This window comes from Acyrthosiphon pisum, chromosome A2, assembly GCF_005508785.2.
Source record: "Acyrthosiphon pisum isolate AL4f chromosome A2, pea_aphid_22Mar2018_4r6ur, whole genome shotgun sequence".
Taxonomy (NCBI): Eukaryota; Metazoa; Arthropoda; class Insecta; order Hemiptera; family Aphididae; genus Acyrthosiphon; species Acyrthosiphon pisum.
This window is the reverse complement of record NC_042495.1, coordinates 33263834-33277059: the sequence shown is the minus strand read 5'-3', so window position 1 is coordinate 33277059 and position 13226 is coordinate 33263834. Positions and strand designations below refer to the sequence as shown.

General features: G+C 27.1%; 3 protein-coding genes and 2 long non-coding RNA genes across 10 annotated transcripts in view; 2 read left to right on the top strand and 3 right to left on the bottom strand.

Moving 5' to 3' along the window:
- The window catches only part of LOC100571458, a 55604-nt gene extending 55362 nt beyond the window's left edge, over window positions 1-242 (bottom strand). Inside the window, exon 1 of the long non-coding RNA XR_119371.4 lies at window positions 23-242. This is a non-coding gene — a long non-coding RNA (uncharacterized LOC100571458). The remainder of the gene's footprint in view (window positions 1-22) is intronic.
- The window catches only part of LOC100574055, a 158945-nt gene that overhangs the window by 15205 nt on the left and 130514 nt on the right, over window positions 1-13226 (top strand). The window lies entirely within an intron of this gene.
- On the top strand, window positions 879-6355 carry LOC100163359 (kelch-like protein 2). Of its 2 annotated transcripts, none has more exons than XM_008186764.3 (11): window positions 879-1196; window positions 3026-3177; window positions 3237-3465; window positions 3539-3714; window positions 3784-3880; window positions 4455-4611; window positions 4681-4793; window positions 4854-5159; window positions 5250-5390; window positions 5794-6043; window positions 6118-6355. In XM_008186764.3, the coding sequence occupies exons 2-11, from the start codon at window positions 3068-3070 to the stop codon at window positions 6303-6305; spliced, it is 1767 nt and encodes a 588-aa protein (XP_008184986.1). In that variant the 5' UTR covers window positions 879-1196; window positions 3026-3067; the 3' UTR covers window positions 6306-6355. The 2 variants fall into 2 exon arrangements, with proteins under 2 accessions (XP_008184986.1, XP_008184984.1); XM_008186762.3 differs by having other exon boundaries at window positions 3784-3889.
- On the bottom strand, window positions 7472-11637 carry LOC100571362 (uncharacterized). Of its 4 annotated transcripts, NM_001293530.1 has the most exon segments (6): window positions 7692-7975; window positions 7978-7983; window positions 8299-8428; window positions 8488-8641; window positions 10045-10071; window positions 10900-11036. In NM_001293530.1, coding segments are annotated over 4 exon segments (393 nt in total). In that variant the 5' UTR covers window positions 8593-8641; window positions 10045-10071; window positions 10900-11036; the 3' UTR covers window positions 7692-7823.
- Window positions 12135-13220, bottom strand: LOC103309960. Its single transcript, XR_003839619.1, has 2 exons — window positions 12986-13220; window positions 12135-12426 (listed from the first exon to the last, which is right to left on the bottom strand). It is a non-coding gene; the product is annotated as an uncharacterized LOC103309960 (long non-coding RNA).

The following is a 13226-nucleotide window of genomic DNA, read 5'->3' as shown; positions in this document are numbered from 1 at the left end:
ATAACTAGAAAATAATACTTACAAATGAAGATGAACGTGATGTGTGGCGAGGCGATACATTGAATGTTTTACTGAAAAGAACACACTTGTCCATGATGGTTTTGTACTAAAATGTATGAATAGAACTCTTTACGACTGTTCCGTAGTCTGTATTTTTGTTCAAATTTCAAATAATCGAGATTCGTGAGTGATTCAAATTTAAAGTCGGCATACGAAAAAATAATAATATTATGTTGTTATTTATTTGATAACAGTCATCACTATTTAATGGTACATAGTGATAAGACAGAATCGCGGGCATTAAAATTTTGAAAATTCGTGAACTATGCAGCTCCACGATCTTATATTTTAGTAAGTACAAATAACTGCTGCAAGTATAACAATAATTTACAACACATTACTGCATCAGACATATATTTCTAAATTTTAAAATATATAATATGAATACGACAAATATTAAAAGTATTATAGTGTAATTTATAATGATTTTAAATAGGTTCCTACTATTGTTTTATGAACCCGGCTTTATCCGCACATAAATGTAACCACATGGTCAAAAGTTGAATATATTCAACTATGCGGTATCATTTGGTAACTGTGGTAACCGTGATTATTTTACACGATACGGTGTAGTGTGAGCCCGGCTTGATAGTTATCTAACGATAAAGTATACCTATATTCAAGGTGGATTGATATCAATCCACCTTGCCTATATTGTTTTAACTCAATATCTTTAATCTTAAAACATTAAATATAATTGGATAGGTTGGCTAAACTGTTTACATCTGTACAATATTATAGTCCATAAAACTGGTAGTGCCGTAAATTGTGTCTATGTTTTCGGCTTCACATTTTATCAAAAACAGCACCTCTATATTACTCTATGACATGGTCAGCGTCTCACACAAAACACAATGAAAAAATAATTATATTCAGTGAAATTATATTATATTATTATTTAAATTATATTCAGTGAACGAACTACCTATTACTTTACTCACTCGACGTATTCGAATGTTTTGCAATAATCACTAATAATTATTATAATATAATTATTATTCGTTAATGTGAAAATAACTATATAGTCGTAGATTAGTGTATTACTGGATACAATAAATTATAGTCGTTTGACACTCTCAAGTTTGCGGATGAATTTAGTAAAGTTTTTATAAACAAGAAACTTCAAATTGTTTAAAGTAAGTTTGTTAAAACTATGATACATTTATAATAGGTAGAAATTTACAATATCATAGTTTAAGTTACAGTGCATAAAAGTATGTTTAATTACATTGTAGATAAGGTATTGAGAATTATATATTTTATACTTTTTGATATTAACCGAACTAAGTAGGTACTTACAACTTACTACTTAGTACTTACCACTGAGCCTACTAGAAAAATAATAATACTCCTTGCAATACAGGAGTTGCACGAGTGCATCTTCGCTGTTCGGTCCTAAATCCTAATCAGCGTCTTGTATCGCTAGTCGCGACTACTTGTAACTAAATTAACTTAATTAAAGTGTGGATTCCATCTTACTAATAAAGTAAATAATTCATCATCAAATATTGAAGCAATTTAGGTATATACATTGATATATACAGACATTTTTGCATGAACAAAATATAATATATGTCTTTTTTAAAAAATTTACTTCAAAATAAGTATAGCAGAGTGTCTGTCCCCTTGATAGTAATAGTTGTTAACTTTAAATTTGATTTATGAAAAAATAATTGAATTAATTTTAATATCAAAAATAACAGTAAAATTGTCCCATAATAGATTAAATTTTTGATTTGAGACGGAGATATATGACATGGGTAAGACATTCTCATGATATCAACATACTTACATACTATTTATTAACTTAATTCAGAGTAATTGTTCGCTTTTCATCCGCCCAAACAACATACCACATTGAAAAGTTTAATTTCCCTTATACACAACAATATAGGTAAACTGTTATAAATTAAAAAAAAAACCTTGAAATTTAAAATTTATGATGTAAGTAATGTACATTTTTCAATTATTAGTAATATAAATATATGGAATGGAGTATATTACCTCTTTAAACTAATTTAGTCTACAGTCAGTATCAAATACTCATAAGTATTAAAAAATATTAATCTACCAATAAAATATTAAATGCTACTACATAATATTATAATCGAAGACCACTGTGTGTTCTATATCTTAGTGTAAACTGGTACCTAATAGCAATGTGTATGACAACAGATATGCTTCAGGAGTTGAATTGTATTTGAACATTCATTATCAACCTGAGAGTAATTTAAAAAAAAAAAAAATAAGTGCATATCTTAGTAATTATTGAGGTAATTATGTTTTGTAATTAATCATTCTAAATAAAATCTAAATTTACAACTTAATAATAATAATATAATAATAATAACTTTATTGCAACAATAACATCTTTACATATTAAAACAAAATAATAAATATAGGTTGGTATATATACGTAAAAATATAAATTAATAAAATAATAAATTATATGAAAATTTGACAATGTTGCAGCACTCCCAAAAAGCAAGCTTGTGCTGGGAGAGCCAGTTCTTAAAAGAATTTATATAAGATATATTAAGTACTCTAGTAGTAAAAGATAATTAAAAATATAGATTACATATAATAACAGTAAAAGGAGACTTAATTAGACTTAAAACAAGTATATAAAGATCATGAAATAGAGTAAAACAATATATTAAAGAGGCCAATAAAAAAAAAATAAATAAAAAAAGAGGCAATAACAAAAATTTAAATATAATCTAAATCTAATTTTTTTATAAATTTTTTAAAAGAAGTAAGATTCTTAAAATTATTAATACAACTTGAATTGCAACATCTAGGTACAAGATATAAAAATATCTACTATTTGTGAACCATAGTTGAATATACATTTTGAATAAGAAAAGCTGATTTTAATAGTACTTTTTATTTCATTGATTAATCTTAACGATTTGTATTTATGCTTTTAATTTATTTTAAAATCAATTTCATGCACTGTTTTTAGCCTTAATTGTATCAAGAACCGGACTTAGTAATATAATCAGCAATGCAAAATACAAAGCAAATTTCGGAACCCAGTCAATGTGACCAAGCCAAATATGAGTATAAGAAAACGTCGTATACGGAGATATACAAAGTACTACAAACCTTACGCCAGTAAGTAGTAAATGATATTTTAAAGTGCTTGAAATATTAGTAACACATTTTTGTTTTAGAGATGAGGTTCTTTGTGATATAAAATTAGAAACAGACGATGGTGGAGTTATATTCGGCCATAAAGTGGTTCTAGCATCGGCTAGTCCATATTTCCTTGCTATGTTTACGAATTTTTTAGAAAAGGATCAAGATCTAGTTGCTATCAGGCAGTTGGACTCTAGTGCCCTACACCTCTTAATAGACTTTATTTATTTTGGGAAAATATCGATCACTGAAACAAATGTACAGGTATTTATAAATAATTTTTATTTTATTATAGAAGACAAAATTGTTTATGATGTTTTTTGTTTATTTTTTTAAGATTTTGTTGCCAGCATCGAATCTTTTGCAGTTTCAAGAAGTCAAAAATGCATGTTGTGATTTTCTAGAGGCACAACTATGTCCAACAAATGTTATTGGGATAATTGCTTTAGCTGATTTACATAGCTGTACAAAATTGTTAGCAAGTTCAGAATTATATTTTCAACAACACTTTTCGTACGAAATATTATCTATTATGTTTCTATAAGAAAATTGTGTTTTTTATTTTTATAATATGATTTGTAGGGATGTGATAGAAGGAGAAGAATTTCTGGGCTTGTCATCGGAACAAGTGGTCAAATTAATCTCTAGTGATGAACTTATAGCTCCATCTGAAGAAAAAGTATGCAAAGTAAAATTTATAATAATTTTTATATTTTGGTGTCTATTACGGATGAAAAATTTAAGTAATCCGCGTACATAAATGTAGTATAAATAATTTATAAGTATACTAGCTGATCCCGTGCACTTCGTTTCTCGGGAACCAATAATTATTATTATAATAGCTTCAAAACCCACGGCAACCATTTAAAAACAAAAATTTCCATCGGAAATCTCAAAATTCTTGTTTGAGCACCTCCCGGGGTTGGTTCTCTCCCTTTTTAAATTAGCCTATCTTTTGCTCAGAGGTATAATCTATCTATATATATATATAATTATCTGATCCCGTTCACTTCGTTGCCCATTAAAATTGCCAACTCTATATGAATAATAATTCTACATATCACCATGGCAACCATTTATATATAATACATTTTATCTGAAATTTCCAAATAATATATAATTGGTTGCCATGGTAATACGGAGACACACCGACGAAAATCTCAAAATAATATATAAATGGTTGCCATGGTAACATGGACACACACACTGACACACATACATTCATTTTTTTATATATAGATTAATTGTTATAGGTATTTGAAAGTGTTATCCGGTGGGTAAAACATGATTTGGATTCCAGAAAACAAATTTTGCCCCAATTAATGGAACATGTGCGTTTACCATTAACATCGAAAGATTACATATTAAAAAATGTAGTTGATGAACCTCTTCTTAATAATTGTTTTAAATGTAAGTTTATTTACTCAATATGATTTTTGACGGATTAATAATTTTGTTTATATATTTATAATTTTTAAGGCAAATATTACGTATATGAAGCGTTACATTTCCATTTACCTAAGTCAGAAGAACTTATCACAACTCCACATAACATCCCGACTAAACGTAGACAGCCTGGTGGTACACATAAAGTATGATACCTTTATAATTTATTTCTCATTCCAATATATTTAACGATTTAATTATAACAGATTATTTTAGTTGGTGGTGGAAGAGGGATCAATAACAAAATATTAGATAGTACAGAATGGTATGACCCAAAAATCAACCAATGGCAGACTGGACCAAAAATGATTGCACCACGTTACGCCGGTGTTCTAGCTGTAGTAAATGATAATTTTGTGTTATGTTTGGGTGGTAGAAATTCCGAATCAACTTTACAATCAGTTGATGGGATAGATTTATATTCAGATTCACCTCATTGGAGACCAACCTATGACATGTTAATTAAACGATGGGCGTTTGCAGTTGGCGTGATAAATAATTATATTTATGTTGTAAGTTAAATTCAAATACGTATTACTTTATTAGTAATTTCTGTTATAATGTAGGTACTAACATAACATAAATTATATTATAAATTCAAGGTTGGCGGTCATGATGGAAATAGTTTTTTAGACAATGCAGAAGTTTGTAACTGCAGAACTCGAGAATGGCATACAATATCTAATATGTCTACTAAACGAGCTGGTCATGGGCTTGGAGTACTGAATAATCTTTTATATGCGGTAACATTTTTATTACTTTATGATTTTAAATTTGTTATAGGTACATTTCTTATAATTGTAATCAGAATAAATAAAGACCCCTGAGAAAAATCAGGAAACCCACTAAATAAAAAATATAACATAAAATTATAAATTAACATTTTAATGATATACTAATTCAAATATTTGTTTAAATACCGTCTTAGTCCAATGACTAATTAGTCCGATTTTAAATTTCTTATAATTGTTAAATTTATACAATATTAAATTTGATATAGTATATTAACTATTAATACATTTTGAGTTCATAAATATGTATTCAATCACTGTCATTAAAAAATGCTTAATATTGTACTGCATAGATTTTAAAATAAGGGATTTTATATCTACAAGCTGTTTTAATTGAAATGTGTATTCTGTATAGGTAGGAGGTAATGATTCAGAGCAAAGATTAAGCTCCGTCGAATGTTATCATCCCAGTCTTAATAAATGGACACCAATTGCAGACATGTGTGTACGCCGCAGTGCAGTGGGTGTTGGAGTTTTAGATAATGTACTGTATGCTGTAGGTGGTTGGGATGGATATCAGGTTTGGAGTAGTGTCGAAGCATACAGTCCAAGTACAGGAGTTTGGACTACTATTCCAGAAATGCATTTGTGTCGAAGTGATCCAGGTATAACTACTCGTTTAAAAATTCTTAGCTATTGTATGAAACATATTTTATTTAAGTTTAACTTCTCAATATAGGTGTAGCTGTACTAGGAGATTTATTGTATGTCATCGGTGGTCACGACGGAGTTTCTTTTTTAGATTCTGTAGAATCTTACAACCCTAAAACTAATAAATGGACCATGATCACAGCGACAATGAATGTTGCTAGGTCATTTGCAGGAGCTGTAGCCATTGATGTTCCACGATATTTTAAAACTTGTTAACATTCATATTTTTTTTAATTCAATATATTACTACTATCTCATATTGTAAACAATATCTTTATTATTTTTCTATTAATTTAAAGTGTTTGAATGTTTTATGAAAAGGTTTTTTGTACCTACACTATAAATAGATGGTCAATGATAGGCCACCATAATTCGATGGCAAAGAGGCCAAAAGTTGTACCTATGTACAATTTTTCTCAAAATCGTTTTATAAGTATTGGGTTAATCTTATATAAAAAAATTCTTATTTAAATATCAATTGGACAAATTTAACAACACATGCTTCTTTTGTCAAAAACAACTCATTTAATATTTTGTACTTGTAATGTATTAAATAATATTGAATATGTTTATCTATTCATATAAAAAATGATTATGTCCAGACGTATTTGTAATATGTAATATTTAGACTCAAATAAAAACACGTGGAACTAGTAGCGAAAAGCCATATTATGGAATGTGGGGTGATTAAAATTTATATATAAATATACGCACTCCTTTTACACACATATACGTGACACATATAACATATAAAATATTATAATATTCAACACCTCTCAGATCAGATGTTTAGTAAAAATTTAAATGTTCACATATCGAAAACCTAATGATTACTTCATCCATATTATCTAATGTACATAATACAAATAAAAGTGCAACGTAAATATAGAATACATTTTTAAGCTAATCGATATTAATTAATATAAATAGAAAGCTGCATTCCCAGGAGAAATTATTCTTAAATAATCAAATCGTAAATAAGCTATTGTTGCAATATTAGAGGAAATGATAATATAGATAGGTAAATTATGGTATACAACATAGTGCAACGTCTCGCGTTTGTATAGTGGTGTGGGATAGGTAATTATAATATTAATCACACCATTAATTATCATCATAATATAATTAATCTATACCCCCTTACTAAAGTCTTAACTTATTATTGTGTTGTTATTTTTGTTATCGATTTCTAATGGTATTTCCCCTCCTCCAATCATATTCTACTAAATATTGAAATATTTTATACTTATCCAACATTCCCAGAAACACATTAACGAATTAAAAAACCATCGTCAAGAGCAAAATAAATAAATATTCCTGAATGAACATTCTTATCTTTTTGAATTCGCATCAAACAAAATTAAAGATTTGCATTTTATCATAAAACCATGTCGATTTAATTATAGATGCACGTTCTTAGAGACAAAATATGTATTTAATTATATTGATAATTTATAGTAATATGAGAAAAATGTTTTGTAGGTAGTTATTTAATATTGTATTAACTGTTATTTGCATATAAATATTTCAAATTATAAACTCATAAGACCCCACTCGAACATGTCTAGTGGGACCCATTATCTTTTTGAAGAATAAACAAAATAAAAATATAGCTTTTATTATTTCAAACAAAATTGCCTCAACATATATAACACGTTTATTTGATTGTAAATGTAGAAATATATGACAATGAAAAATATGACGTATAACATATTAAATACATATAATGAGTTATCATTTTACAATATAATCAAAAAGGTTTACAATAATAATTAAATATACACAAAGACCAGTTTTTCCAATTATTGAATTTACTTGCATTACTAATAGATTGCCGTGTGGTGACACAAACTTCTGTTTTAATTGATTACCTACTCCGCTTTTTATTTTTTTCCTATAATTTAAACAAATTGAACTTATAAAATATAATTATTAAAATGTATATTATACTAAAAATAATAGTCCTCAAAAATCAGTTTGCAAAAATATAAAATGTGCCTATATCATATTGGATCCAATGTTTTTTATGCTTGGAACATTTATTACAAATTATTAATCTTGATAGCTGATTTATAGGTTAAGTCTGATTATTATATAAAAAAAAAAAAAAAAATGCTAAAATATCCATGACAGTGACTCAATAATGAGGTACAATCAACACTTATACAGTGGTAGTTTTTTAAATTATTTTAAAACTAAAAACAATTACCCTCATCCATCCAACCCTTGGAATGCATTCTTTTTACTTGCTGTATTAAACATTTTAGTGTTGATGACATGCCATGGTTATTTATAGAGGGTAAAAGCTTATTCACTGGTTCGTTCAAATCATATGACGTCTAGAAAAAAAAACTATTCATATTAAACAATTTCTTCAAAGCAATTTTTTTGTTGTTACTTTTGATAATATTGGTCCTACTAGTTGTAGTATTGTACATAAACAATGCATTTGTAGTTCATAATTTTCATAATTTTCTTTACTTAAATCTCTAATGCATGACATAATAACTTTTTCTGGAACAGCACCCTTTCTAAAGAGTTCGCCAATAAATCTATCAAAAAGAGTACTTTATAATATATATTTAAAAAAAAAATAAGGTTATAAGTAATTAAATAATATTAATTCAAAACACACATGCAATTGCATATGGATTTTTTATTAAAATCGAATTGAAAATTGTTTAAAGTGGACATACGCCTCTTCGGTACCTAGCAAACAAATAATAGTATGTATACCTAAGTATTATTGAACCCAACCTTTTAAAATTAGTAAACTCATTTTAAATTCAGAATTACATGTAATTTCATACAGGAATTAGAAATAAAAAGGTGGGTAAGTGGATGTCGCTCTGCTGTACAGCAGGTTACAAGTGGGAAACTGTATAATGGATAGTATTAAATTCTAATTCAATGATTTTTTTTTCAATTTTATCAATTGCAGTAGGTACAAACAATCAACTGAAAATAAAATAAAATAAAATAAATTATAAGAAAGAAACAGATTTAAATTAAATAATAATAATACATTAATACAACATTCTATTTAGAAACTGATTATAATAAAAAATAAGAATCAAATAATATGTTAAATCAAAAATTTAATATTCACTACGTACTTTGTATAGGTACGTATTATTATAGTCCTATTTTTAATTTCATAATGGCTCAGATTTGTATTATTATATTAATAATCATTACAATATTAGCATTAAAGAAATTACATTTTTCAAACATTGAATTGGACATCCATATAACTTAGTTAATAAATGAATTTTAAACTGTGTTGAACTATTCAAGAATAGGTATTTGTGTTAAACCATGCGAATAATAGTTTAACAATGTTTTTAAACAAAATCAAAATTTTGTTTCATTCTTCAAAGTATTAGGTATTTTCAAGGGCAAAAATTATTTATCTAATATTGTTCTTTTAGTAAACCAAGTACAAAAAAGGTGGGTAAGTGGATGTCGCTCTGCTGTACAGTAGGTTACAAGTGAGTCACTGTATAATGGATAGTATTAAATTTGAATTCAATGATATAATATCAGTGTATAAGAAAAACGATTATGAGCGGAGACGGTTTGTCAGTCTAGGTATTAGACATACCTCTTATAGGTATACTTATCTATAGTATAAAAAAAAATTGACCTATAAATAATAATAGGTAGGTATCAATAATAAATTCCAAATTAATCATATCACAATATCCATCAGGTAACGCGTTATACATCAACAACAAACCGTGTTACTATCATAGATATATAATAGTATACTTAAGAAGTTTCAAGTACCCACAAATAATATTATACAATCATTACAATCACAACAAAATAACTAAAATAGTTATTCCAGGTTTTTTAATATGTAATTTCGTCCAAATTTGAATTTAAATTACTATAAAAATAAACTGGGCTTATGAATTTCTTAGAATTTTTGGTAACAGAATTAACTACTTACGTGGAATCTTGTTTTAAATTTTCAATCCTTAGATATAAAAGTTGAACATTTTATAAATTTTTAACAACAAAATAATTATTCAATTCTAAATTTGATAAATTTTGTAAAAATTTGATCTTTAAATGCTTATAAAAAAAAATTGTGCCTATGTATTTTTAATATTTTTCAACTGATATTGTAGCAATATATCGGGAGCCTTGTATTAAATTTTTACACTTTTTGGCCCAACAGATAAAACTTTATTGATATTTATAGAAAAAAAACTAAAAAAATTAAAACTGAAAATGTCCGTAAACGGCTCAAAAAGAGTCAAAATATTTTCAAAATTGTATGGTGTATAGGAAATGCTAATATAAACATCCATTAAAATTTATTTATGTATCTACAGTTATTCGTTTTTTAATTATAACAAAATAAGGAAATCGCTACCTACTTGAGAAATTGAGTGAATATCCAATGTTGTAAAAATTTGAATTTCAAACAAATAACCTAAACCTAACCAACAAATAAAATTTTATTGATATTTTAAGAAAAAATAATAAAAAAAAATGGAAAATGAAAATGTTCCTAAACAGTTCAAAACAAATCATAATATTTTGAAAATTTCATCACGTATAGAAAATGTAAACATAAACAACCAGTGAAAATTTCATGTATATACATTCATTCGTTTTAGTGTTACACCAAAAGCCAAAATCGATTTTGTGAAAAACCGATTTTGCATAAAAATTCCCGTTTTTCCTTAATTTTTCTTTTGTTTTTCACGGCGCTTTTGAAAACTACTGGAAAATTTTTACTTTTGACCACTTTTGGATTATGTTTCGAGACGGTCTCTGACCATGTTTACTAATTTACCGAGCGTTGTTTGCAAGGAGATTGACGTGATGTGGCGAGGCGATACATTGAACGTTTTACTGAAAAGAATACACTTGTCCATGGTGGTTTTGTACTAAAATGTATGAATAGAACTCTTTACGACTGTTCTGTAGTCTGTATTTTTGTTCAAATTTCAAATAATCGAGATTCGGGAGTGATTCAAATTTAAAGTCGGCATACGAAAAAATAATAATATTATGTTGTTATTTATTTGATAACAGTTATTACTATTTAATGGTACATAGTGATAAGACAGAATCGCGGGCATTAAAATTTTGAAAATTCGTGAACGATGCAGCTCCACGATTTAACACGTAACACGGGCATTTTATTGTGTCCGTCTTATATATAGCAAATTTACGATCACATTTAGCATAATTAGTTTAAAAATTAGAGTGAATCGACCTATATCGATACTAATGACAAAATGTACGTTCTGCTTAATACATTTTTATTATTTGTGTCAGTGTACACGATAAGTATTCGAAACAATGCTCCGCTTTTCACCTTTTCCGGTAAGTGAATCTATTAGGTGCATAGGGGATGTCGAAATGAACAGTACCTAGTTACTCTACAAAAGCACTGGGAATAACAAAAAAAAATTTTAAGAAAACGCGAATTTTTAAGTACCTAAGTTCGGTTTTGGTTTTTCGTTTTACCTACTCTAAAATAAACTACTGTAGTTATACATGCAATTTTCACTGATTGTATTTATTAGAATAATATTGTATTTATTAGAAAAATATTTAGATTCATGTCGAGGTATTCTGGTATTCATATGCATATGAAATTTTCGATTATTTTAGTTTTTTTCTCAATTTATGTCTATAAAAAAATGTTCGCTTTGTCCAATAACTTGATAATGTAATACGCGGCCACACCGTTTTAAGTCCATAGACATGAAAAACAAAATGTTTTAATTGTTTTATACGGGCATATGGCTACAGTTATACTTATATCCCATATTATATTATGATTTATTTTTCTCTTGCTTAGTAATAATTTCTTATATTTTAGTAAGTACAAATAACTGCTGTAAGTATAACAATAATTTACAACACATTACTGCATCAGACATATATTTCTAAATTTTAAAATATATAATATGAATACGACAAATATTAAAAGTATGATAGTGTAATTCATAATGATTTTAAATAGGTACCTACTATAATGTTTTTTATTATAAAATTAATAAATAAAGTTTTCTTAAATTAGTCATTGACAAAATAATTTTATTCACAAACACAACTCCTCAGTGTATAGGTATAGTATGTTTTTTGCTTAAATAAAGTAACTTATTACTTTCTAACGGGTGGTGGGAGGAAAACGTTGGAAATATAAGTACACAAATTTAATGAAATAGGTACCTATCAGAACATAACTAATTTAAAAGTCTTCATAAATCATGTCCATTGTTGATAGTTGAAGAATTTTAATAACACCACTGAAGCTTTGCATACTCTTTTTTCAAACAAGTTTGTGAATGGGTACGGGCTTGACGACCTGTAAGCCAATAAATCACATATTTAATTCAATTTCATAAATAATATTACTATGATCATCAATTATTATCAATTCTTACTATAAGATATACAATTGAACATTTAATACATTTTTAACTACAAAATAGTTTACAAATTGTTTATGAATTTTGTCGAAATGTGATCTGTAAATGCTTATGAAAAATGGTGGCTACGTATATATTATAATTGTGAACAGATATTATAGAAACTATAAAAGGATGCCCGTATTACATTTTCAAACTCCTACACACAGCAAAGAACTTTTTATTGACGACAATTTTAAAAACAAAACTAATCGAAAAAATTGAAATGTATTATCCCCATAACCGGCTCAAAAAGAGTAAAACCGTTTTAAAAATTGTATGGTGTATAGAAAAATGCTAATAGGAACATTCGGCGAACAAATCATGTATCTATACCTAGGATTTTTTACCAATAAAAGAAAATCAATATTTGTCAAAAATATTATCATTTTTCCTCAATCATCTTTTTGTTTTTCCCCATGTATTTGAAAACAACTGGAAACATTCAATCTTTACCTGTTTAACGCATCCAACTAGATGCACTTTCCCTGCAGAAAAGATACCAATGTCCAAACTGGTTATGTGTTTCTTTGCTATTTGAATATGTTGAGGCCCTCTGCGTTGTTAAAATTGGATTCTTGGTCAGCAAAATTGTATTACCTGAAAATCAAAACTTTGTTAAAAAAATATATCAGTGCACCATTTTGTCTTCTTTAATTGCACAACAAGCAACACGCAAATGTGTGTACAGTAGATC